General features: G+C 53.2%; 1 protein-coding gene across 1 annotated transcript in view; it reads right to left on the minus strand.

The window, feature by feature from the left end:
• SUSD4 (sushi domain containing 4) overlaps nucleotides 1-22,996 on the minus strand; it is a 70,462-nt gene that overhangs the window by 13,971 nt on the left and 33,495 nt on the right. Inside the window, exons 3-5 of the mRNA XM_079763728.1 lie at nucleotides 13,327-13,539; nucleotides 7,321-7,494; nucleotides 3,464-3,652 (exon numbers count right to left, since the gene is read on the minus strand). Coding sequence (XP_079619854.1) covers nucleotides 3,464-3,652; nucleotides 7,321-7,494; nucleotides 13,327-13,539 — 576 coding nt within the window. The remainder of the gene's footprint in view (nucleotides 1-3,463; nucleotides 3,653-7,320; nucleotides 7,495-13,326; nucleotides 13,540-22,996) is intronic.

Consider the following 22,996-nt stretch of genomic DNA (forward strand, 5'->3'; position numbering starts at 1 on the left):
GAAGCTCAGCGGCTTTCCCGCCTCGGATACCGACTGGGAGACCCAGGACTTGAACCCGGTCGGCGGGCTGTCAATCCACACGCTTCATCAATACACAGCATTGCCCCCGCCATCACCCTGGCGACCCCATCTCCCGGCTCCCAGTGGGTCAGAGGAGGAGGTGGAGGCGGGGGAGGTGGAGCGGCAGGTGCACTGACAGCTGATGGACGGATGGATTCGCGGCGAGAGGAGGATGAAAAGCTCAAGGAGAAAGGCCTCCATGCACAGCTGTCCACACCGGTCACCTTCGGGGTCAGAACACGCTCCGACAGCTCAAGCCCCCGGCAGCATCCTGACCCGCAGCACCGTGCGGACAGCAATTCGCCCCCCCCCCCCCCCCCCCCCCCGTGCCGACAGGAGACATCAGATGGTGTGTCAAGAAAGGCAGAGACACGAGGGGCGCCGGAGTGGGGGATACAGGAAAGGGTGGGGGTCTCTCCGCAGAGTTCACCCTTGTTGAATACCCTAAGTCCGTGGTCGGCAAACGGCGGCTCGCGAGCCACATGCGGCTCCTTGGCCCCTTGAGTGTGGCTCCTCCACGAAACACCACGGCTTGGGCGAGTCTATGTTGAAGACGTGGCATTAGAAGAAGTTTAAGTTGAAAAAATGTGGCTCTCCAAAGAAATTTCAATCGTTGTCCTGTTGGTATTTGGCTCTGTGGACGAATGAGTTTGCCGACCACTGGGCTAAGACACTATCACACCCTTGAGGCACCGCCTTTTCAAAAGGTGACACGTAATTCAAGTCAGTTAGAGATACCAATGCCAAGGTGCACCTGGATACGTTTTTCCGTGAAGCCTTATTTCTTATTAACCCATTGCTTAATTGAACCCAGTTTATATCAAGTCTTTAAAAAAATTTTTTTTATGGATTGTAGAGAGAGAGGAAGGGAGAGGGAGAGAGAGAGAAACATCAATGTGAAAGAGAAACATAGATCTGCTGCCTCCTTCACGCCCCCTACTGGGGATCGAGCCCACAACCTGGGCATGTGCCCTTAGACCGGAATCGAACCTGGGACCCTTTGGTGTCTCTAGTCAGTGGAGCATTTAAAGGTCTCACAAATGAATTCCATCAGGTAACTTAAAGGGACATATACTGAAAATAAAGATGTAAAGATTATTTAAACAAACAATAGGCACGAAGTGACTGTCCTGGCCCGGGCAGCTGCCCCCTTGCGTGTCCGCATCCGTCCTGGGCCGCAGCCCGGCCGGCAGAAGCAAAGGGACGGGTGTGAACGCGATCCCATCCGGAGGACAGTCCCTGCTCCCGCTCTGGCCCTCGGCTCGCTGTCCTCCGGAGCTCGGTTTAGCTCTGCGCCTGCTCCCGTCGCCTCCTGAGGCTCCGTAACAACTGCGTTCAAAGCCTCAACGCGAAGCTCATCCGACGGCTTGAGAGGCATTTAAACCGAATTTGAGGAGAGTTTGAAGGTGGCATTTCAAATTGCTGTCATCGCAACAGCCATCCCTTTCACCCACCCCGATGATCGGAGCAGGGGAACCTCCAGGGACCAGAAGTCCCTTTCGTAAGTGGCCCCCGCCCACCTGGGCGGGCCGGGGCGGCGGCATCCGGACGGCAGAAAAGCTGTTCCCATGGAAACAGAGGGGCCGCCCTTCTCCCTCTGGACCAGAATTGGCAGATTTCGCCAAGAAAAACACAGGCCACTCGGTTATATTGGAATTCCAGATCAACAAAGAGTAACTGTTGACCACAGTTAAGTCCCATGCAAAATTTAGAACATCCTGTATAATAAAGACGTAATATGCAAATGGTCATTACGCCGTGAAGCGTCATGACTGACCGTGTAATGACCGGCTCACGGATCAGCAGGAGGGTGGGGCAGCAAGCTACAAGTGGGCGGCGGAGAGCTACAGGAGGGGGCAGGGCAGCAAGCTATGGGGGGGTTGGGGGGAGAGCTACAGGAGGGCGGGGCAGCGAGCTACTGGCGAGCTACTGGTGCACGGATTCGTGCGCAGGGCTACTAGTGTTCAAATAAAAAATTATGTGTTGTCTATCTGCAATTCAGATTTAACTGGCAGCCTGTATTTTATCGGACATTTCTACTGTAGGTTCTGATCCCCTGGGGCCGCGGTCGGCAAACTGCGGCTCGCGAGCCACATGCGGCTCTTTGGTCCCCTTGAGTGTGGCTCTTCCACAAAATACCACGGCCTGGGCGAGTCTATGTTGAAGAAGTGGCGTTAGAAGAAGTTTAAAAAATGTGGCTCTCCAAAGAAATGTCAATCGTCGTACTGTTGATATTTGGCTCTGTTCACTGATGAGTTTGCCGACCACTGGCCTGGGGGATTTGGGATGAGTGAGAGGAGGGGCGAGTGGGGGCTCCCCTTACCAGCCCAGGAGAATGGCCCAGGCTGGGCACCCCGTCTCCTGGGAGCACCGGGCCCCTCTCCCCTCCCCCCTCGCCTCCTGGCCAAAATGGCACCAAGGCTCACCCAGCCCCACTCCAAGCCTTCTCCCGAGGCCTCCCGCCGAGACACCCCCCCTCATCTGACCGCTTCCGCGCAGGGGTGTCCACCGGAGAAAAAAACGCTTGTAAGCACGCGCCTGCTGCCACCTCCTCTTGTTTTGTTTCCCCGGAAAGGCTGCAGAAAGGCTCTGCAGGGCCTCTCGGCTGGGGGCTTCCTCTCATTTGTTGCTTTCCCCATGCAGACCCCCGCCCGTGTCCCCCCGCCTCCCCCCCCCATCCGCCTACTGTATTCAACAGACGCCAAGAAACAAATGGGTGTTTGTTCTCTTCCATCATAATTTCCAAAACCCGAATGAAAGCAAGGGCTGAGCCAGCACGGCTGGCTTGCCTGGCGGAAGTAGTTAGGGCTCTACACCCACAGACACCGGCCTGCCTGAGCCCCCCCCCCCGCCCCCCATGACCTCACACCCCTGATCCGTGATCATCACGCTGCAAAGTCACACCTATTGAACAAGCCCGGGAGGAGCGAGCGCTCCGTCCCAGGCTCCTGCGTGGGTGGGCCTGCCGTGACAGGACTTCCCGCAAAGCCACAGAATGCATGGGGACAGGAAGGCACCCTGACACCTTCATAAAACAAGGGGTGAGATGAATGGCGCCCCAAGACAATCTGTCTCCACCGGGTGCGGAGAAAATTAATTTCTGAAGACGTTTCGTGTAGCTTGGCAATACTCTGCAGTTGAAGGGCGGATGCTGGGAACTTTTCTCTCTTATCCCTTAAGCTTAAGGATGGGGGGGTAGGGGGGAAGCGGGTGTGATGTCTGGTTGTAAGTACGGCTTCCTGGCAGACGAGCGGGCCTTGCTGCCTCGGCTCAGGATGGAGGCCAGCAGGGGGTCCTTCGTGAACAGTTAGGGCCGGCCATCGTGCTCAGCTCTGCACCTCCCATGGAGACATCGGCTCTAATCACCCCCCCATGCACCTCCCGAAAGGGTCAGAGGTGTTACCTTCCAGAGCAAGGCACCGGGGTGGGCTGGACGACCAGATAAGGTTGTGCAAGCACTCGAGATACTCCGACCCCTCGAGCTTGAAGCCGGGGAAGCAGCGGTAGGCGATGACCGTCCCCACCGGGAAGGAGGTCTGGAACTCGGAGATGTTCACGTAGCCGTTGGAAGAGGCCAGCGGCCTCAGGCAGCCTGGGGAGAGGCAGGGCGAGAGGGGGACGTCTTAGCCGGTCGTCTTTGTACGCCCGAGATCATCCCAGCTCTCGGACTCCCCCCGCTCGGAACGTGGCCTCTGAGCCATGGACACCTTGGTCCTAAAAGCTCAGATTCCTGCTCAGTTGGCGTGGCTCACTGGTTGAGCGTCGACCTAGGAACCAGGAGGTCACGGCTCGATTTGGGTCAAGGGCACATGCCCGGGTTGCAGGCCCGATCCCCAGTGTAGGGCGTGCAGGAGGCAGCCGATCAATGATTCTTTCTCCTCATTGATGTTTCCATCTCTCTCTCCCTCTCCCTTCCTCTCTGAAACCAATAAAATACTTCTTTTTTTACAAAGTTCAGACTCCTTATCGACCTGCCTATTCATTCTATTCGTGATGCGCAAACTTGATTTCACAGTTGCAAATGGCACTAGAGAATGGGAGCAGTGGGGAGCAGTGAGGAGGGGGGAGCAGTGAGGAGGGGGGAGCAGGGAGCAGTGGGGAGCAGTGAGGAGGGGGGAGCAGTGAGGAGCCAGGCGCCCCGAGCAGGTGGTCCCAGCCCTGACTGCACCTGAGAATCACCTGAGAAACCGACTAAACACCCAGGGTCGGTGGGCAGCCGGGGCACCCCAATCTCTCTGTTGTTGTGTTTTTTTTTTCAATATGTATGTTTTTATTGATTTCAGAGAGGAAGGGAGAGGAAGAGAGATAGAAACATCAACGGTGAGAGAGAATCACTGATCGGCTTCCTCTTGCACACCCCCTACTGGGGATCGAGCCCGCAACCCGGGCATGTGCCCTTGACCGGAATCGAATCCGGGACCCTTCAGTCCGCAGGCCGGCGCTCTAACCACTGAGCCACACCCGCTAGGGCTCGATCTCTTTGAAAACTCCCCCAGTAATCCTAACGTGCCGTGCCGTCAGGGCTGACAACCACTGGGTGCCACAGAGGAAAAGGACACCCCGCCATGTCAGCGACAGCAGTGGGGGGGTCGAGCAGGTTAGGACACAAACTCTGTCCCGCTGTCGCAGAACACGGCACGGATGCCCGCGTGAGGAGATGACACTGTTGAAAAGCCCGTTGTGCTTCACGTGAAGTACGCCAGGCACCCTGTGGGGCAGCGGTTCGCGAACTTGGCGAAGACCCAGACAGGGGGTCTGCGTGGGCACGAGGATTCGCATCCCTGAGGCTTCCCGGCGGGGGCGGCTGGAGGGCGGGACCAGGTCCGAGAACCCCGCCGTGGTGAGACCCGCACCCTGGAAACCTGCGTGCTCCCCGCGTGGACTGAGCCCCGAGGCCACGCTCCTGCTTCTGTAAAACACCAGCTGCCTTTTTTGTCTCGAACCCCGTGCGGCCCCGGGGACTTCCCCGGCCCGGAATCCATCCTGCGTGGCATCGCTGTGACTGTGGGACGTCTGATGGCCTCCGCAGCGCCACTGGAGGGTATAATGACCCCGCAGAGCGGCCTCTCTTCCCGGGGAGAACTAATTGTGCGTGAAGTAAATACTGTGTAATGGAAATACCTCGTTCCTTCCCATCACCAGGGACAGATTCCACCAGCTGCCCGAACCCTTCTCCGCAGTGACTGTTGGATAGTTTCCACTGAGCATCCAAGAGCCTGCTGTTGGGCAAATGGCTTCGGTCCTCGCCCCAGCGCATGGGGTCGGGGTATCAGGGCAGAACGTAAGGAGGAACTCCCTCTGGGGTGACCCTGCTCTGCTCCATGATGGCACCGCATTGCTCGGTGACCCGGCAGGCCTCCGCCCACCACCAGCCTACGCTCAGGATGGGCCGGATCTGAGCTGCGTGGGCTCGGTCCTGCCTTCAGGCCATCCCCCAGGCCCGTGGTTGGCAAACTGCGGCTCGCGAGCCACATGCGGCTCTTTGGCCCCTTGAGTGTGGCTCTTCCACAAAAGACCACGGCCTGGGCGAGTCTATGTTGAAGAAGTGGTGTTAGAAGAAGTTTAAGTTTAAAAAATGTGGCTCTCAAAAGAAATTTCAATCGTTGGACTGTTGATATTTGGCTCTGTGGACTAATGAGTTTGCCGACCACTGCCCCAGGCCTTGCACGATCGAGTGTTTTGTTTGTTTTGTTTTCTGAGCTGACAATGTTCATGGCAAAAGTGAAATGTGTGAGGGGAGGTTGGGATTGGGCGGGGGGTGGGGGAAGAATCAGTGAATGAGAACAAGAAAAGCCAATTCATCCTGGAACAAGTCAATCTACTGGAGCCTCTGGGCATAGCTGGCACCAAGACGGTGCCCGGGCCCCCTTTGGGGGAGTGTACAGTGGACCTTAAACAACCTGGGGTGAGGGGCGCTGAGCCGAACGCAGCTGAAAATCCACATATGAGCTTGACTCCTGCAGAAGCTCAGTCGGCCCTCAGTTTATGGGGGGAGATTGGTTCCGGGACCCCCGTGGATACCCAAATCCGAGGATACCCCAATCCGCGGATGTCCAGGGTCCCTCTTACAAAAAGACCTAGACCAGTGGTCGGCAAACTCCTTAGTCAACAGAGCCAAATATCAACAGGACAACGGTTGACATTCCTTTGGAGAGCCACATTTTTTAAACTTAAACTTCTTCTAACGCCACTTCTTCAAAACAGACTCGCCCAGGCTGTGGTATTTTGTGGAAGAGCCACACTCAAGGGGCCAAAGAGCCGCATGTGGCTCGCGAGCCGCAGTTTGCCGACCACGGTGCTAGTGACTTTGGTGCGAGTAAGCTTTCTCTCCCTCGGCCTCGAACTTGGAATTATGCATTGGGCTTCTTGGTCCTTCGGTCCGAGTCACGTGTCGAAAAATAAAAATCAGGATTAACGTGACCTCGAGGGCTTAGTTTCTGTAACAGGGCCCTGCATGTCAGTCCAGGCTCATTTAAACACACACACACACACACACACACACACACACACACACACACGGGAGAGGATAAATATTCCCTGTGTAGTAGTCTGGACGGAATTTGAATTTGATTATTTTTCTGTTCCTCATGCATTATACAAAGGGATAGCATTAGTAAGAGAAAGTAACCGCTGTAAATTGGCTTGAAATATCTTCTCACCACCAGTGAAATCAGTATAAATGTTTTGTTACTTCCATTAAGTGCACGGCAGTTCATCACCGCGTCCACAGCCCAGGTCTGAGCCTCCTAACTCTTCCCCTACTTGCGGTTTCTCAGTAGAGGAGGCATCCAACATGCTAACGAACTACCTGGTTCCCATTTAAACTTTAAAACTGGTGTACGGCCCGGCCGGTGTGGCCCAGTGGTTGAGCGTCGACCTAGGAACCAGGAGGTCACGGTTCCATTCCAGGTCAAGGGCACGTGCCTGGGTTGCAGGCTCGATCCCTAGTAATGAGCATGCAAGAGGCAGCTGATCAATGATTCTCTCTCATCATTGATGTTTCTCTCTCTCTCTTCTTCTTTGAAATCAATAAAAATATATTTAAAAAACCACAATAACAAACAAACAAAACCTGGTGTACAGAGCTGGAGAAAACCCCAAGAAATGATGGGGGGGAGCGTGCTGACCGAGGGGAAGATACAGCGGGGCCACGTGGGTGGCGTGGGTGGCTCTGCTTTCCTGTCTGTCAGAGAAACGTGCGCACACTCTACACCATGCCCGCGAGAAGAGCAGGCGAGAAGGACAGCTTCCATCTCGTACCTTGACAGATGGGCAGATTGTCCCACGTCCCGTCATCGCGACATAAGGAAGCCAAGTTGTACAGGTCGGGGTACCGGATCTTGAATCCCTCGTGACAAGTGATGTTCAGCTTGTCTCCGTGTCTGTAGGTCTTGTTATGGATCTCGGCATCTTCGATGAAAGGGATACGGCAATCTGCGGTCGTGGAAAAAGGACACATTATTGTTGGAACTTAAAATAGTTATGGTGACCCTGGCTGGTTTGGCTCAGTGGATAGAGCATTGGACTGCGGACTGAAGGGTCCCGGGTTCGATTCCAGTCAAGAGCACATGCTCAGGCTGCGGGCTCGATCCCCAGGAGGGGGCGTGCAGGAGGCAGCCGATCAATGATTCTCTCTCACCATTGATGTTTCTGACTCTCTCTCCCTCTCTGAAATCAATTAAAAAATATATATATTTTAAAAATAAAAAGAACAGGCTGGGAGGCAGCTCTGTACCTGAGGCCTGGCACCCCAAGGCCCATGATGGGGTTCGGGGAGCTCTTCCTTAGCTACAGGACGCTCCCATGCTGACTGGGGAGCCGTGGCCAGCCCCTAACTGCTCCGGACCGGCCTGGGAGAAGATGAATTCCATCTGCAATAGGTTTGGAGGGGCGCCCGTGGGGCGGGCCTGCGTTTTTCACACGCAGCCAACCTAACTCTGCGTCGTTTCCGGTGGCGAGCTGGTGAAGGACTGCTTTCTGGGGAACTGGCCCAGCAGCGTGGCGCTCACGGTCGCCAACCATCACCTCGCGGCCTTGATACAAGAGCCGACGGGGACCTCTCCCCGTGCCGATGTGTTTTTCTGCATCTGCCTAATTAATTCTGTGACTGAGAGCAACTCGGTGCCTCCATGGCCCCTGGGGAGAAAGGGCGCACCCTCCGTGCCCCCGGAACACGGAAGCGGGCACGAGGCAGCTGGTAGAAGCTGCCCCGGTTTGGAGTTCCCCTCTGCACGGAAGCGGGGCCGGCGGCATGGACGTGGGAGCCCTCGGCTGGGGCAGCTGGCTGTCATCCGGCCACGGCGATCGCTGATCATTCCTGTCACTTCTCCGTGCCGCGGCTGCCCCGTGCTGACCTGAACTTACTGCCTCTGGATATTTTTTTTTCCCCTCCCCTTTCGAGTCGTGACCACATTGAAGTGAATGAAATCTTTTCAAGAGCAAAAACCAAACTCACACCAAAGCCACCAGGGAGGGAGGGGAGGGAAGCAGGGACTCCTGGGACAAGAGGCACAAATAAGAAATGCTGGAGGCAGGCAGGGGCACCCTCGTGCTCCTTCTTATCTCAGAAGATGGAAAACGAGGAGAGAAAAGATGTGCAAACGCTTGCCCTCGTGGGCACAGGCTGCTGTTTCTGATAACTCGTCTGAGGCACCAAGGAAGAACTTTTAGATGATGGAATATGCACATGAGAAGGAGGGGGTTCTAAATAAACAAGTTTAAAGCATCCATCTGGCCCTGGCTGGTTTGGCTCAATAGATAGAGAGTCAGCCTGTGGACTGAGGGGTCCCAGATTCCATTCCGGTCAAGGGCACATGCCTGGGTTGCAGGCTCGATCCCCAGTAGGGGGCATGCAGGAGGCAGCCAATTAATGATTCTCTCTCATCATTGATGTTTCTCTCTCTCCCTCCCTCTCCCTTCCTCTCTAAAATCAATAAAATATATTTTAAAAAATAAAATAAAATAAAGCATCCATCTGTTTTGGTGAAGTCTCTGAGCTGGGAGACAACCCACTTTCATACAGGAGTAACTCTAAAAGATGAGTATGACTCACCTGCTTTTGAAAAATGCCCGCACCACCCACAGTTTCTACCGCCACCTTTAGCTCATGCGTCAAGTAGAACCTTTTAATTAAAAATGTGTAAGGTAATAGCAATACTTAAACTCACATTGCACCTTTTCTCCCAGGAGGCTCAAAGAAACTTCTTTTTAAAAATAAAAAAAAGATTTTTAATTGATTTTGAGAGAGAGGGGAAGGGAGAGAGAAAAACATCGATGTGAGAGTGAAACATCGATCAACTGCCTCCTGCAGGGATGGAGCCCGCAACCCGGGCATGTGCCCTGACCAGGAATCGAACCCGGGGACCTTTCAGTGCACGGGATGATGCCCAACCAACTGAGCCACACAGGCCAGCGCTCAGAGAATTGGAAGACTCCCACGTAGGCTGGCTGCGAGACCTGTGGGCTCCGGCTTCCCCCAAATCCCTTTCGATGGGCTTGGCGCGGATTGACCTGCAGCTGACTTGCAACAAGGAACCCATGGGACCAGCGACCGTTCGCAGAGCTGCTCGAGGGAGGAGGTGAGGAGAGGAGAGCAGAGCTCTGTGGGGAAAACAGTCCTGCAACAGGCAACCCACTGCACGGGACCGGAAGTGCCACGGCGCTCGGTCTCCCTCCCTCCTCAAGGGCGACTCTGGGGGCGGGGGGGAGTCAAAGAAGAAAGGGAAGTTCTGTTTCTGCACCCCAAGGTGTTCAAGGGACACCCTGAGTCCACCCAGAGGTGTCTGACCTTTCAAATATCCAAACGCCCTCCCCAGGAGCGAGAATCGAGAATCCTAAGGGAGGAGGGGCCTGTGGCATGATTTACTTTGTCTCTAAAACACACACACACACACACACACACTCACACACACCAAAATCCAAAACCGCTATCCAGCCAGTATAACGAATGCCCTGGTTGCTGAACGCAGTCTGCGTCCCAGCTGTACCCAGGGATGGTTAAGTAGCGAAAGCTTCCCATTAATATTGATAATGAAAAGGTTCTGGCTGCTCATAACACAAATGGACTCGAATTCATTTCACTTTAGTCGCCTTGGGACATTGGTGTTGTTTTTTGTTTTTTAAATACGGCTTCTCTCTCTGTGCACACTGTGGTCTGACTCTCTCTTACACTGCCCCGGCCCCTGTTGGGGTGTGCAGCTGGGACTCGTCTTTCCACGGTCTGACTGGACGTGTTAAGTGTTTGTAAAGGGCATTCATGTAGAGTCATCCTTCCTTCCCGGCCATCTTTTCTTACGAAAGGACTTAGAGGCCTGGTGCACGAAATCGTGCAGGGGTAGGGTCCCTAGGCCTGGCCGGTGATCAGGGCCGATCTGCGGAGTGACCGGTGGGGTGATTGGGGGGGTGGGGGGGCGCTGGCACCCACCTTGGCCAGCCTGGGGCCTGCGGGCTGGGGGCAGCTCCTGCCCCCTGGTGGTCAGTGCACATTGAGCGTCTGCCCCCTGGTGGTCAGTGCACATCATAGCGACCGGTCGTTCCGCCGTTGGGTCTATTTGCATATTAGGCTTTTATTATACAGGATTGCATTTACCCGGGGAAAGTGGCCCCAGGAGACCCAGTTGAGGGGGGTTTAGGACGGAAGAGGCCAGGGCAGAAGCTGTCACCGGCCTTTGGTCACTGTACTCACATCGGCAGCCCTGTGCCCACGGGGCATAGTTTCAGGCCTTTGCCAACTCCAGGGTCTCCTCTCCCCCTTATTGGCCGCCTCCCCTGCTCCCTGGACCACAAGCACTCCCACCCCTGCATAGGGACGGGCAGGCTCTGGTCTCGGGGAGGCAGCTCGGAGAAGCAAACACCTCTCTACGCCTCTCTAGGTTGGAGGCTTTGGGTGCCATGAAATTCATCCAGCGCCCGTATTATCAATCCTGTGAGTCCAAACTTCTATGCATCGAGTTACTGGGAATAAACCAGTTTCGATGGGAATAAAGCGGCCGTGAGAGAAGGCAGATGGCTGAGACACGTGGCAGAGTGGAAGTGGAGAATAAAAGAGAGGGAACCTGTGTAAACGAACAAGAAAACGAGTGTCTACTAACCACCCGGCTTTTGTGGAGCACGTTCCTAGTATAAAGCATCGTAGTGCCCACAAACTTAATTTCTTTACATCTGCACCTCAGGCAGAACGGTGATCGCGTGGGAGACTGGAGGGAGTCCAGGGGACAGTGAGGAGACCTGGGGCTGAACACGTCTGTCCCCAGATCGCCATTCCACTCTGGGAAGGCTCCTGACTTCGCCGGGACTCGGTTTCTCTATTCGGTCACACAAAAAATTAAACCAGAATAAGGACTTGGATCGTAGGATTTCTATACATCCCTTCCACCCTGAACTTCGACGGTGTCGTTTACGGTAACACTGGGCTGTTTTATAACTGATGAGAACGGGCTTTGGCGACACAAAGAAGGTTAGACATGACCTTGCGGGGGGGGGGGGGGTGGGAGAGGGGGCGGATACTGGCTGAGAAGCAGTTCCAGCTCTGCCAGTTACTCATCAGCTGTGTGACCTTGACGAAGTAGGCGAACCTCTCTGAACCTCGTTTCCTAATGAGAACAATCCATCTCATCGTGTGGGGGAGACCGTGCCTGTTAGAGGAGATGGCGAGCATGAAATTTTACACCGTAATAACCTATAAAAATGAGCTAATTCATTACTGTGATTACTATTACCACCTCGCAAGGATTCATTAGCCTTCTAAGAAGGACCCGACAAGGGATACAAATGGATTCAGCAGCCCTTACTATTTCCAGCATTAATTCCAATCAGGGAGGAAAAGCTATGTATAAATCAAGGCGGGGCGGGGGGGGGGGTGGTGATTTTCAGCTTCCTCACTTCTACATGACACCCAGGGCATAGACTTGTGGGTGTCCCCGCCCCCCTATAAACCACGTGGAATAGAGAATGGTCATTAGGACGTTGGCAACGATGATTTTCTCCACCATTGGGGCCACCGAGGCCATCTCTTTACACAGCTCTCTCAAAGGCCAACAAAATCACCATGAATATTAAAAATCAATAGGCCTCCAGACTTCGAAAGGCAATGCCTGTTCTCCCAAGCTTTCTGAAAAATACAACCAGGGCATACCACTTTCTGAATTGTTTAAAGTATTACCAAGAGTAGTACACAGGTCCTGCCGTTTTGACCAGAATGCAGGTCCTTATCGCACTCTGCATAATGAACGGACTGACCTCACACGGCCACCCCTCACTTACACAGCCCCTGAGCCAGTGGTCGGCAAACTCATCAGTCCACAGAGCCAAATACCAACAGCACAACGATTGAAATTTCTTTTTGAGAGCCACATTTTTTAAACGTAAACTTCTTTGAACGCCACTTCTTCAACATAGACTCGCCCAGGCCGTGGTGTTTTGTGGAAGAGCCACACTCAAGGGGCCAAAGAGCCGCATGTGGCTCGCGAGCTGCAGTTTGCCGACCACGATGCTAAGCAAACACTGAGGCTAAGGGGTAAGCGTTAGCTGGTGTGTCTCAGCTGGTTTCCAGCTTGATCCCCAGTAGGGGGCGTGCAGGAGGCAACCAATCAATGATTCTCTCTCATCACTGATGTGTCTCTCTCTCCCTCTCCCTTCCACTCTGAAATCAATAAAAAATATATTTCAAAAATATATATATCTTATCATGACCAATAAATTGAGGGGTGGTTGCTAGCATAATTGTCTCCCTTGTCAACCTGTCATTGCTTGTCACAGTTGTTTCTTTCCTTAAACGAATCACGTCCAACCGAGAACTGATCAGTAGCAATTGGCTTAATCCTCCGAATCAGACATCTCCTGTATCATTATATATAGTCTTTGCCCAATATGTCTACTGCGCTTTGTATGGAGTAACATGGCAATGAGCGCGGGGGTGGCAGCCCAATAATAAACAGCCCTAATGCGCTCTGAGCTTCTCTCCTGCATCGACAACCACGGTGATGAATTGGGTGGTAATTGAGATGGAGAAGGGAGATGATTGCCTCTCACGCCGAGATGAATTTACGTGCCCCGGCCCTCGTCACACACGCGTGCTTTCCCGTCAGCGTGCAGGCCCGGCTCTGAAACGAGGACAGCATCCCCGGGCACGGACCCCTCTGGCACACACACAGCCTTGCACCCCTGCAGCCATGGCAACGCAAGCTGGCCACCGCGCAGACGCTGACCGCGTGGGGGGTGTCCGTGGGCAGGGGCGGGGGTGGGGGGTGGGTGCAGTGAGCACTTTACCTTCTTGCACACAGACGGATCTGTCGCTCGGGATCCAGCCGAGGGTCCCATTGAGATGCTTCACGCACAGTCTCTTCGGGGAGCCCTTCAGCTTGAACCCGTCCTGGCAGTGATAGCGGGAGACGGAGCCTTCGAAGAAAACCCCTCCGCTGGGCGTCCTGAAGCCATTCTCGGGGACGCCGGGGTCAGCGCACACCTGAAGGTCATCGAACCCTACGTGGACGGAGAGAAGAGAAGGTGTCCGAACACATCCCGGCGCCGAGGGTCTTCCCAGGTAACGGGCAGCTACTGTGTTCTTCCCGACACCCTGGACCAGCCAACCGCCCCAACCGGGGAGCCAGGACTGTCGGCTCTCGGGTGCCCATCTCCCTCTGCTCTCCGCTCCTCGCTTAGAACGGTGCTGTTAGCATCTCAGTGCCATGACCGAGGTCGCTCTTCAAGGAGCGAGACGAGGACACGGAAGCCACAAAAGGAACCCGCCTCAACAGCTGGGCGAAATGCTGACGGTGGAGCGAGGAGACATTGGCCTTGAAGGCGGGTAAGATTTCTACAGGCAGAACCAGCTGTGCGGAGGGAGGCCTGGCCGGCGTTCTAACGGGAATGGCATGAGCGAGGGCCTGTGCTCAAGACAGCGGCCCAGGTTTGGGGGAGCAGAAAGTGGGCTCCATAGCTCTGCGGGGGTGTGGAAGAGGCATGCTGGGAATGCCAACCTTCCCCCTGCCCCTGTCTCTCACCCCCGTCTGCCAGGCCTCCGTCAAGGTCCCTCCTTGAAGGTCTAGGAGGCCTTCCTGAACCCCACACTCCCCCACCCGGCCCCCCAGTGTCCCACCGCTGTGACGTGAACACAGTCCTGCATTGAACTAGCTGGAGAATGACCACCTCCCATACAGGGCTGGGAGTCCTTCAAGGTCAGGTCCTGCGACCTTCCCATCTTGGCATCCAGCATCTCTCACAATATCCTCCAGAGGAAGCGCTGCTTCCGTGTTTGCTGAATGAATAAACGGAGTTGGAGAAGAAATCTGGAGACCTACTGGGTGATCCCAAGAAGCCAGGCTAAGCGAGGAGGCCAGTGTGGAGCCAGGGGGCAGGCCAGTGGGCCAGGGAGGCCGACAGGTGGGGTGGGGAAGAGGCGATGAGCCCGAGAGGGCAGGAGGGTGCTGGGAGGCAGGGGGGGGGGGGGGAGAGGAGGGCACCAGGGTACAAGGCATTTCAGTTTCAGGTCCCCTTTGTCCACGGACTGGAGGTCGGGGTGAGGGAGACGCCCAGGGGGCTGAGATGAAGGCAGATCCTTGGCACAAGCACGGCTGTCCTGGGCTGGAGGGGAAGCCAGGCATGGCGAAGGGTCCTCCGTGTGCCTAGGATCTGAACGCACTGTCAGAGGGAAGGTAGGCAGCGCACCTTAGTTCTCACACAACCAGTGGACGCACCCTCACGGAATAGGTCCCAAAAATAGGCACTCCAACCCAGGGCTCACCCCTCTTAGGGTGCTCCTCACCCTGACTGTCCCCGCTGGTCTACCTCGCTGTCTCTCTCACTGGGCTGTGACTCTGGGAGAGGGAGACCAGCTCTTACTCTTCACCTCCTCAGCACCTAGCATGGCGTGTTGTGAGTGTGGACATCCCACAAGAGCTGCTAATAAAAGAGGAATGAAGGGAGGGAGGGAGGAGGGAGGGAGGGAGGGAGGGAGGGAGGGAGGGAGGGAGGGAGGGAGGGAGAACGGAAGAAGGATAAAGAATAGGTGGGTGGATGGAAGAATAGAGGATGGGTGGATGGAGGATAGGCGGGTGGGTGGATGATGGATGGATGGATGGATGGATGGATGGATGGATGGATAGTTGGGTGGGTCAATGATGAATGGATGGATGGAGGAGAGGTGGGTGGGTGGATGATGGATGGATGGATGGATGGATGGATAGAGGATAGGCGGGTGGGTGGATGATGGATGGATGGATGGATGGATGGATAGTTGGGTGGGTCAATGATGAATGGATGGATGGAGGAGAGGTGGGTGGGTGGATGATGGATGGATGGATGGATGGATGGATAGAGGATAGGCGGGTGGGTGGATGATGGATGGATGGATGGATGGATGAATGGATAGTTGGGTGGGTCGATGATGAATGGATGGGTGGAGAAGAGGTGGGTGGGTGGATGATGGATGGATGGATGGATGGATGGATGGAGGATAGGCGGGTGGGTGGATGATGGATGGATGGATGGATGGATGAATGGATAGTTGGGTGGGTCGATGATGAATGGATGGATGGAGGAGAGGTGGGTGGGTGGATGAAGCCACACACCATGTCCTCTGCTGGATTCATCAGGCAAACGTCCCTACCCGCTGCCCTATCGCTTTGAATCGCCTCTAAGCCTCTGTATTCCAGGGACAAGGGAGGTGTGATATCCCCCCCGGCCCCTGGGCACAGACACACTCTCTTCCAGCGCCCTCTCACCTTCTCTTCTCTTCTCTTCACCTGAATGGACGACACTCTACATTTTTACAATCTCTTCCAATCCACAACCCCAGACACCCCAGCCCTCCTCCTCCCTCTCCAGTGTAGGGCCAGAGGTGGGTGTATGCCAGGGATTCAGCTGAGACAACTGTCCCCTCCCCCACCTCCAGCCCCAACATGTGCTTTTTGACCAGTCACAGCCTGCTAACAAATGAGCCATGCTGACTGCTGGGTCCTGGGCACAGACCCTTACCACCCTGAGCCACACAACTGTTCTCACTCAGAGAAGAACAGGTAAGTCAAGGGGGAGACGAAGATCCGGCCCCGGATCTATCAGGAAAATGACCCCTGCCCTCCTAAATAAATAAACGATGAAGATCGGGATGTGAGAACAGCAGAGCTTCCTCGCGAATCCAATTCGTACTCTTCCTTTACACATCCCTTCCCCTTTAAAAGGGCATCCCCGCCCAGTCTCTGCTTTCACGTAACCATAGTTACCCTCTGACTCTGCGTCCATGCCCGGGCCTGTGCTGACGATCAGGATGCCGCTGGCCGTGGGGTCTAGCCGTTGGCCAAGAGGGGAATGAGAACAAGCAGTGAAAAGAAAGCAACTGGAAGGTGGGGCGGCAAAAGAAGAAAAATATTCTTCATTTTGGACAACTAATCCCATCGAGCAAGATGGTAATTTTCCAGGGCCTGAAAGAGCTGCAATTCCACTTTTCAAACTGCCCCCAAGCGGATCGGGTCCCAGCCGGGGCCATTTTTTTCCATGGAGCTGTTCTCTTGGTGTCTTTCCATAATGCTGATGAGCAGCCCCATCAGGTAACATGTCCACTACGGAGGCGGGCTGGCCTCGGGGTGGGGAAGAGGAGTGGAAAGTAACGTGCATGCTACCTACTGAACAATCTTTTTTTTTTTTTTTTTAGATATATTTCTTTATTGATTTCGGAGAGGAAGGGAAGAGAGAGAGATAGAAACATCAATGATGAGAGAGAATCACTGATCAGCTGCCTCTTGCACGCCCCCTCCTGGGGATCGAGCCCGCAACCCAGGCATGTGCCCTTGGCCGGAATCGAACCTGGGACCCTTCAGTCCGCAGGCCGACGCTCTACCCACTGAGCCAAGCCGGCTAGGGCCCATTGAACCATCTTATCCTAGGATCCTGCAGTCTTGAAACCCCGACCCATCTCCCTCCCATTCTTCAAATTCTGTGGCTGCTTTGGGTCCAAGTAGCCACAGCTTGGAGAAGGGAAAGACGTTCATGGAGTGATTTCCAACACGTATGTTTTGGGGGTCAGATGGAGGATGGAACATTCCATTTTATTTTATTTTTTTAAATATATTTTATTGATTTTTTACAGAGAGGTAGGGAGAGGGACAGAGAGCTAGAAACATCGATGAGAGAGAAACATCCATCAGCTGCCTCCTGCACACCCCCTACTGGGGATGTGCCCGCAACCAAGGCACATGCCCTTGACCGGAATCCAACCTGGGACCCTTGAGTCCACAGGCCGACGCTCTATCCACTGAGCCACACCGGTTTCAGCCAGGTTATTCCTTTTCAATCAGTTCCCTAAAGAACCAAAAAATACAACTTCCTAGAGAGGCGATCTCCCAATTTCCTAGAGCCTCCGTCATCTCCAAAAAGATTCAAGCGCTTTCCCCCACCACACCCCCCGAATTTGCCCCAGAATTAAGTGTCTTTTTGCAAATGACTGTTGACTTGAAGAATAACAACGGAGAGCCCCTCTTGGCCAACAGGTAAGCCGTGAGTTGGTAACATAAACCCCCAGAGAACTGAACTCTTGACTTCTCTAACTCACGGCCCCCGCTTGGAGGGGGGCTCGAGGGCCAGCAAGCAGTTCCCAGTGCAGGGACAGCTCTGGTCGGCGTTACCAAGACAGCAGCTGGTTCCTTAGGAACCTCCGCAGTGTCCGCTCTCAGGGCGGCCAGTCAAGCTCCACGGAGCCCCCGATGCAGGCGCGCAAGGCCACGTACCTTCCTGGCCCCAGTGAGACTCACCGAAACCAAACAGGAAACACCAAGAATCTGAGGATTCATAGAGAAAGAGCTCCGAGCAAAAGAACCAGACGAAGACCAATTTTTCAGTAGAACACAAAAAATTGGACAAAGGAAATCAAAGGTTTCTAAGTGGATTTTGTTTGTGAACTTAGTGCTGGACCATTCAGGGTATTAACAGTTACATATCGCAGAGGTATCTGGGCCCGGCCGGCGTGGCTCAGTGAGGGTAGAGCGTCGACCTATGAACCAGGAGGTCACGGTTTGATTCCCGGTCAGGGCACATGCCTGGGCTGCGGGCTCGATCCCCAGTGGGAGCGTGCAGGAGGCAGCCGATCAGTGATTCTCTCTCATCCCCGATGTTTCTACCTTCCTCTCACTCTCCCTTCCTCTCTGAAATCAATTTAAAAAATGTATATTTTTTAAAAAGAGATATCTAGGGGAAGAAAGGGAAGGTGATCACGGTTACCATTTATTAGGCTAAACAGATTTTTCACTACAAAAGCAGTGTCTCTTGGGAAATACAGCCGAGACCGGGCTCATTACTAGAGTCATATTTCTGCCACAGCCATAGCGCAATATACTACTTATTACGGCAAATTTATACTAACGAGACGCCACTTGAACCTAGTTTTGTGAAGACACAACGATGAGTTGGGGAATACGGAATTTATCCATGTGGGTTGAGGGCGGCTCAGTATTCTGGATTTCATTCCACAGGGTACACATTGAACACTGCACCGTGACAATATTATACTTATTAGTTACCGCCATAATAGCAACTCGGAAGATTTGGATGGCAATCAAGTTAGGCAACTGTTCCCTAGAAATAGCGAGAGTGTTTGCACGCTTCAAGAACGATCCAGAGATGAACAGAAAGTCTGCTGTGTCTGAGCAAGGGAATGTAGCCAAAAGGAGTCTTCACAGCATCGTTCAGACCTGATTAAAGTGGATGAAGACCACAGATGTGGGCGCCACGGCGTCCCCCCGTTTGACGCCAGCACTGATGTGTGCTCCCTGGGGACTTAATTAGCTTTGATGACCCCATTATCCCTGCATCCTTCCACTCCGTTTCCAGGCCGATAAGACTGGTAGCGACACTAACTCAGAAAGCGATTTTCCACTCCAGTCTCACGACATTGCTTCATGAAAGCATGGCCCGCAACGTCACGAAATCACTCCAGATGATGACAGCGTGACATGGAGAAACAGAAGAAACCTTTTTGTCTGTTCGAGAGAAAGCAAACACGGGCAACCATTCGTCATGGAACAAGGACTTGTCCCAGCAACGGGAAGAAGGTGGCTTGGACGTGTCCCCGTGGATAGAAACTTTAGGATGGCCGGGTGACGGCCCTGAGTCAAGGAAGAAGGCAAGGATGACTAAAGGAACGGATTCCCACCTTTTAAATGCGGTTCTTTCCTCAAGCAAATCCTTACGGAGCAAAATGAGGTCGCCCGTCTAGCTGAGCTCGGGGATCCCTGGACAGGTCACTGGGTCTGCCAGGGTTTTCGCATCTTATCCCTACACAAGGCAACGGGATGATTTCTCAGCTCCCTTCCACGTTTAAGTCCCAGAACGTCTAGACTCTTTCTGATTAAAAAAAAAAAAAATGGTAAGAACTCCTTCTTTTTTACCGCAGCGTAGTATTCCATTGCGTAGATGTACCACAGTTTTTTAATCCACTCATCTGCTGATCAGAACGTCAAACCTCGGGGAAGGTAGGGGACGGTGGGGGTAAGGGGGAGAGATCAACCAAAGGACTTGTATGCATGCATATAAGCCTAATCAATGGACACAGACAACAGGGGGGTAGGGGCATGAATGGGAGGGGGGTTGGGGGGTAAAGGGGGAATAAGGACACATATGTAATACCTTAATCAATAAAGAATTTTTTTTAAAAAATTGGTAACAACCTCCCAAAGCACAAACACACGGAAGCAGCCCGGAAGACAATTCGTGGGTGGCTTTAAACAAACAAACAAAAACTCCCAGGAATGGCCATTTGCTGTTTTTAAAAACTCAGATCCCCTTTCTTTTCTGTGTGCAACACCAACGTGTGAGAGCTCTACAGTTCACAGAGCGTCTTACGTGCGTGATCTCAGCTCCGCCACAGAACAGCCCCGGAGATCAACAGGACGGGCTGAGAGGACCCCTTCTCACAGTCACGTGATGAGCATCCAACCGCTAATGAACGGTCCCAGCTTTACAGTCACCTCGTGAGAAATCCCGCGAATTCCCTCCCCACGGGGGTTCATTCACAAACTGGCCTCCAGATCGTGGGGTGTCACATTCCCAAGTGCCGCCCGGACTTCCCCCGGGTTTGGGGACAGGGAGGAAGAGCAAGGTACCATGGGAAGCAGAAGACGGAAAAGGAACCACTGCCGACTTAGGGCAGTGCCGGGCAAGACGACTGTCTCCGGTCACCACGGAGATGACCTTCCGTCCTCGTAACAGGCAGGCATCAGCGGGCACTTCATCAAGGAACGAAGAGGTTAGGGCTCTGTTTGTTATTGTTTGTTTCTTTCTTTTAAAGATAATTAGCTCGCCCTAACTGGTGTGGCTCAGTGGATAGAGCGTCGGCCTGCGGACTGAAGGGTCCCAGGTTCGATTCCGGTCAAGGGCATGTACCTTGGCTGCGGGCACAACCCCAGTAGAGGGTGTGCAGGAGGCAGCTGATCGATGTTTCTCTCTCATCGATGTTTCTCTCTCTCCCTCTCCCTTCCTCTCTGTAAAATCTATAAAAAATATAAAAATAAATAAAAATAAAGATAATTAGCTCAAGGAAAGCCTTGCTTCCATCCCCTATATATAAAGTCGCCATAAAAAATGTGCTCAGCCTGGCCAGTGTGGCTCAGTGGTTGAGCATCGACCCATGAACCAGAAGGTCACAGTTTGATCCCCTGTCAGGGCACATGTCCAGGTTTCAGGCTTGATCCCCAGTGGGGGGCGTGCAGGAGGCAGCCGATCCATGATTCTCTCTCATCATGGATGTTTCTCTCTCTCTTTCCCTTCCTCTCTGAAATCAATAAAAAATGTATTTTAAAAATTTTAAAAATGTGCTCAGATGTTCCAGTCACCACCATGTCTGCTCTGTCCCCCTAGGAGTCGGCTGTCTTTGGTCAAAGCCACAATATGGTTCATGCATCAATTATTAGCATTGAATGTTAATGATCACGGGACAATTCCCCACATAAATAGTTAACTAAAAAAATTACAAAAAAATGTATTATAGCATGATCCTTTTTTTAAAATACACAAAAAGGAGGCATGTGCATGGAAAAAAGGAAAAGAAATCTGCCTAAATTTTAACTGGGTTATTGGGGGCTGAAAGTAGATTTTTATATTCTCCTTTACATATGTCTGTATATTCCAAATTCTCTGCAATGAAACATTTATAATGAGAAAAAAAAAAAAAGAATATTGCCCTAGCTAGTTTGGCTCAGTGGATAGAGTGTCAGCCTGTGAACCAAAGGGTCCCAGGTTCGATTCCGGTCAAGGGCACGTACCTTGGTTGCAGGCTCCTCCCCGGCCCAGGCCCTGGTCGAGACTCGTGCAGGAGGCAACCAGTCAATGTGTTTCTCTCACATCGATGTTTCTCTGTCTTTCCCTCTCTCTTCCACTCTCCCTAAAAATCAATGGGAAAATATCCTCGGGGGAGGATTAACAAATAAAAAAGGAAATTTTTTAAATGTATGCTAATGGCAAAGGTGTGTTAAATTGGGGACGGATGACTGACAGGCTCAAATGTTAAGAACAGAGCAGCGAAGTTCTTCTAGCAGTGGTCGGCAAACTCATTAGTCCACAGAGCCAAATACCAACAGCACAACAATTGACATTTCTTTGGAGAGCCACATTTTTTAAACTTAAACTTCTTCTAACGCCACTTCTTCAACACAGACTCGCCCAGGCCGTGGTATTTTGTGGAAGAGCCACACTCAAGGGGCCAAAGAGCCGCCTGTGGCTTGGAGAGCCGTAGTTTGCTGACCACGGTTCTAGAGAAACGTGGTCCCCAGGGCCAGAGCTGCTGGGATGGGCCCTAAATTCCACAGAGACGCCTGCAAATCACATCACTTCACTCTAGTGGGTCCCTTAATTCCATTTCCTTCCAGGAGGAATGGAGCCAACTCGGGGCACCCCAGACTCTGACATGTCCCAGGGCTGTTGGAATCCAGCGTGCTGCCCAGGGGGTGGTCACACCCCTTCCCAGAGGGGTGCAGCACTGCAGACCCGGGGTGCCCACGCCCGGCAGGCAGCACGAGAGGAGGAGAGAGCAAAGCCAACAGAAGCCGAGGGGGACACAGCTGTCTGGCAGGGACCGATAATGAACCGTGACTTCCTATCTGGAATCACTTCTTTTCTCAAACACGGGGTTATAAATAGGCCGTCCCCGGAATTCGTCTGTGAGGAAACGAGGCTGGATCAAAAACGAACGTTCGGATGAGATGCCACCGGCTCCCAAAACCAATATCCTTCTCTCCCATCGTAACCTGCGCACGGCCCCCCCCCACCCCCCCACGGAGGACAAAGACGAAAGCCGCAGGTGATGTGGGATGCTCTCCCAGCAGCTTCGCGTCAAAGAAAAACAAATCGTAGTCACGAAAGGGCATCGGAAAATGGGCTCTTTTTATGTGCCGGTTGCTACCCTAATTTGCGGTTTAAAATGTGTCTTACAGCCCTGAGCGGTGTGCTCAGTGGTTAGAACACTGGCCCGTGCACCCAAGGGTCTGGGGTTCGATTCCTGGTCAAAGGCTCGTACCTGAGTTGTAGGTTCAATCCCCCGGGACCCGGTTGGGGCATGTGCATGTGTGGGAGACAACCAATTGATGGGTCTTTCTCACATCAATGTATCTCTCTTCTTCTCCCTCTCTCCCTCTCTCTCTCACATTGATGTTTCTCTCTCTCTCCCTCCCTCCCTCCCTCCCTTCCACCTTCTCTAAAAATCAATGAAAAGAATATCCTCAGGTGAGGATTAATAAAAGGCCGCGTTACAGTAGTGACGGGGGTAGACTTGGTGAGCAAATACAGGCATGAGGGCATTTAAGAGGAATGCAAAGAAAATAAATGCAAGCAGAGAACTCATTTACTCAGGAACAGGCTCAGGTTTTTCTGTCCTTGTTTCTTTTTCTTGCAAAATTTTATAAACTCTCCAAACCCCTAGATTCTAGAACACAGAAGCCGCTGTGTCTTCCTCCCGTCT

This window comes from Cnephaeus nilssonii (assembly GCF_951640355.1).
Source record: "Cnephaeus nilssonii genome assembly, chromosome: 23".
Taxonomy (NCBI): domain Eukaryota; kingdom Metazoa; phylum Chordata; class Mammalia; order Chiroptera; family Vespertilionidae; genus Cnephaeus; species Cnephaeus nilssonii.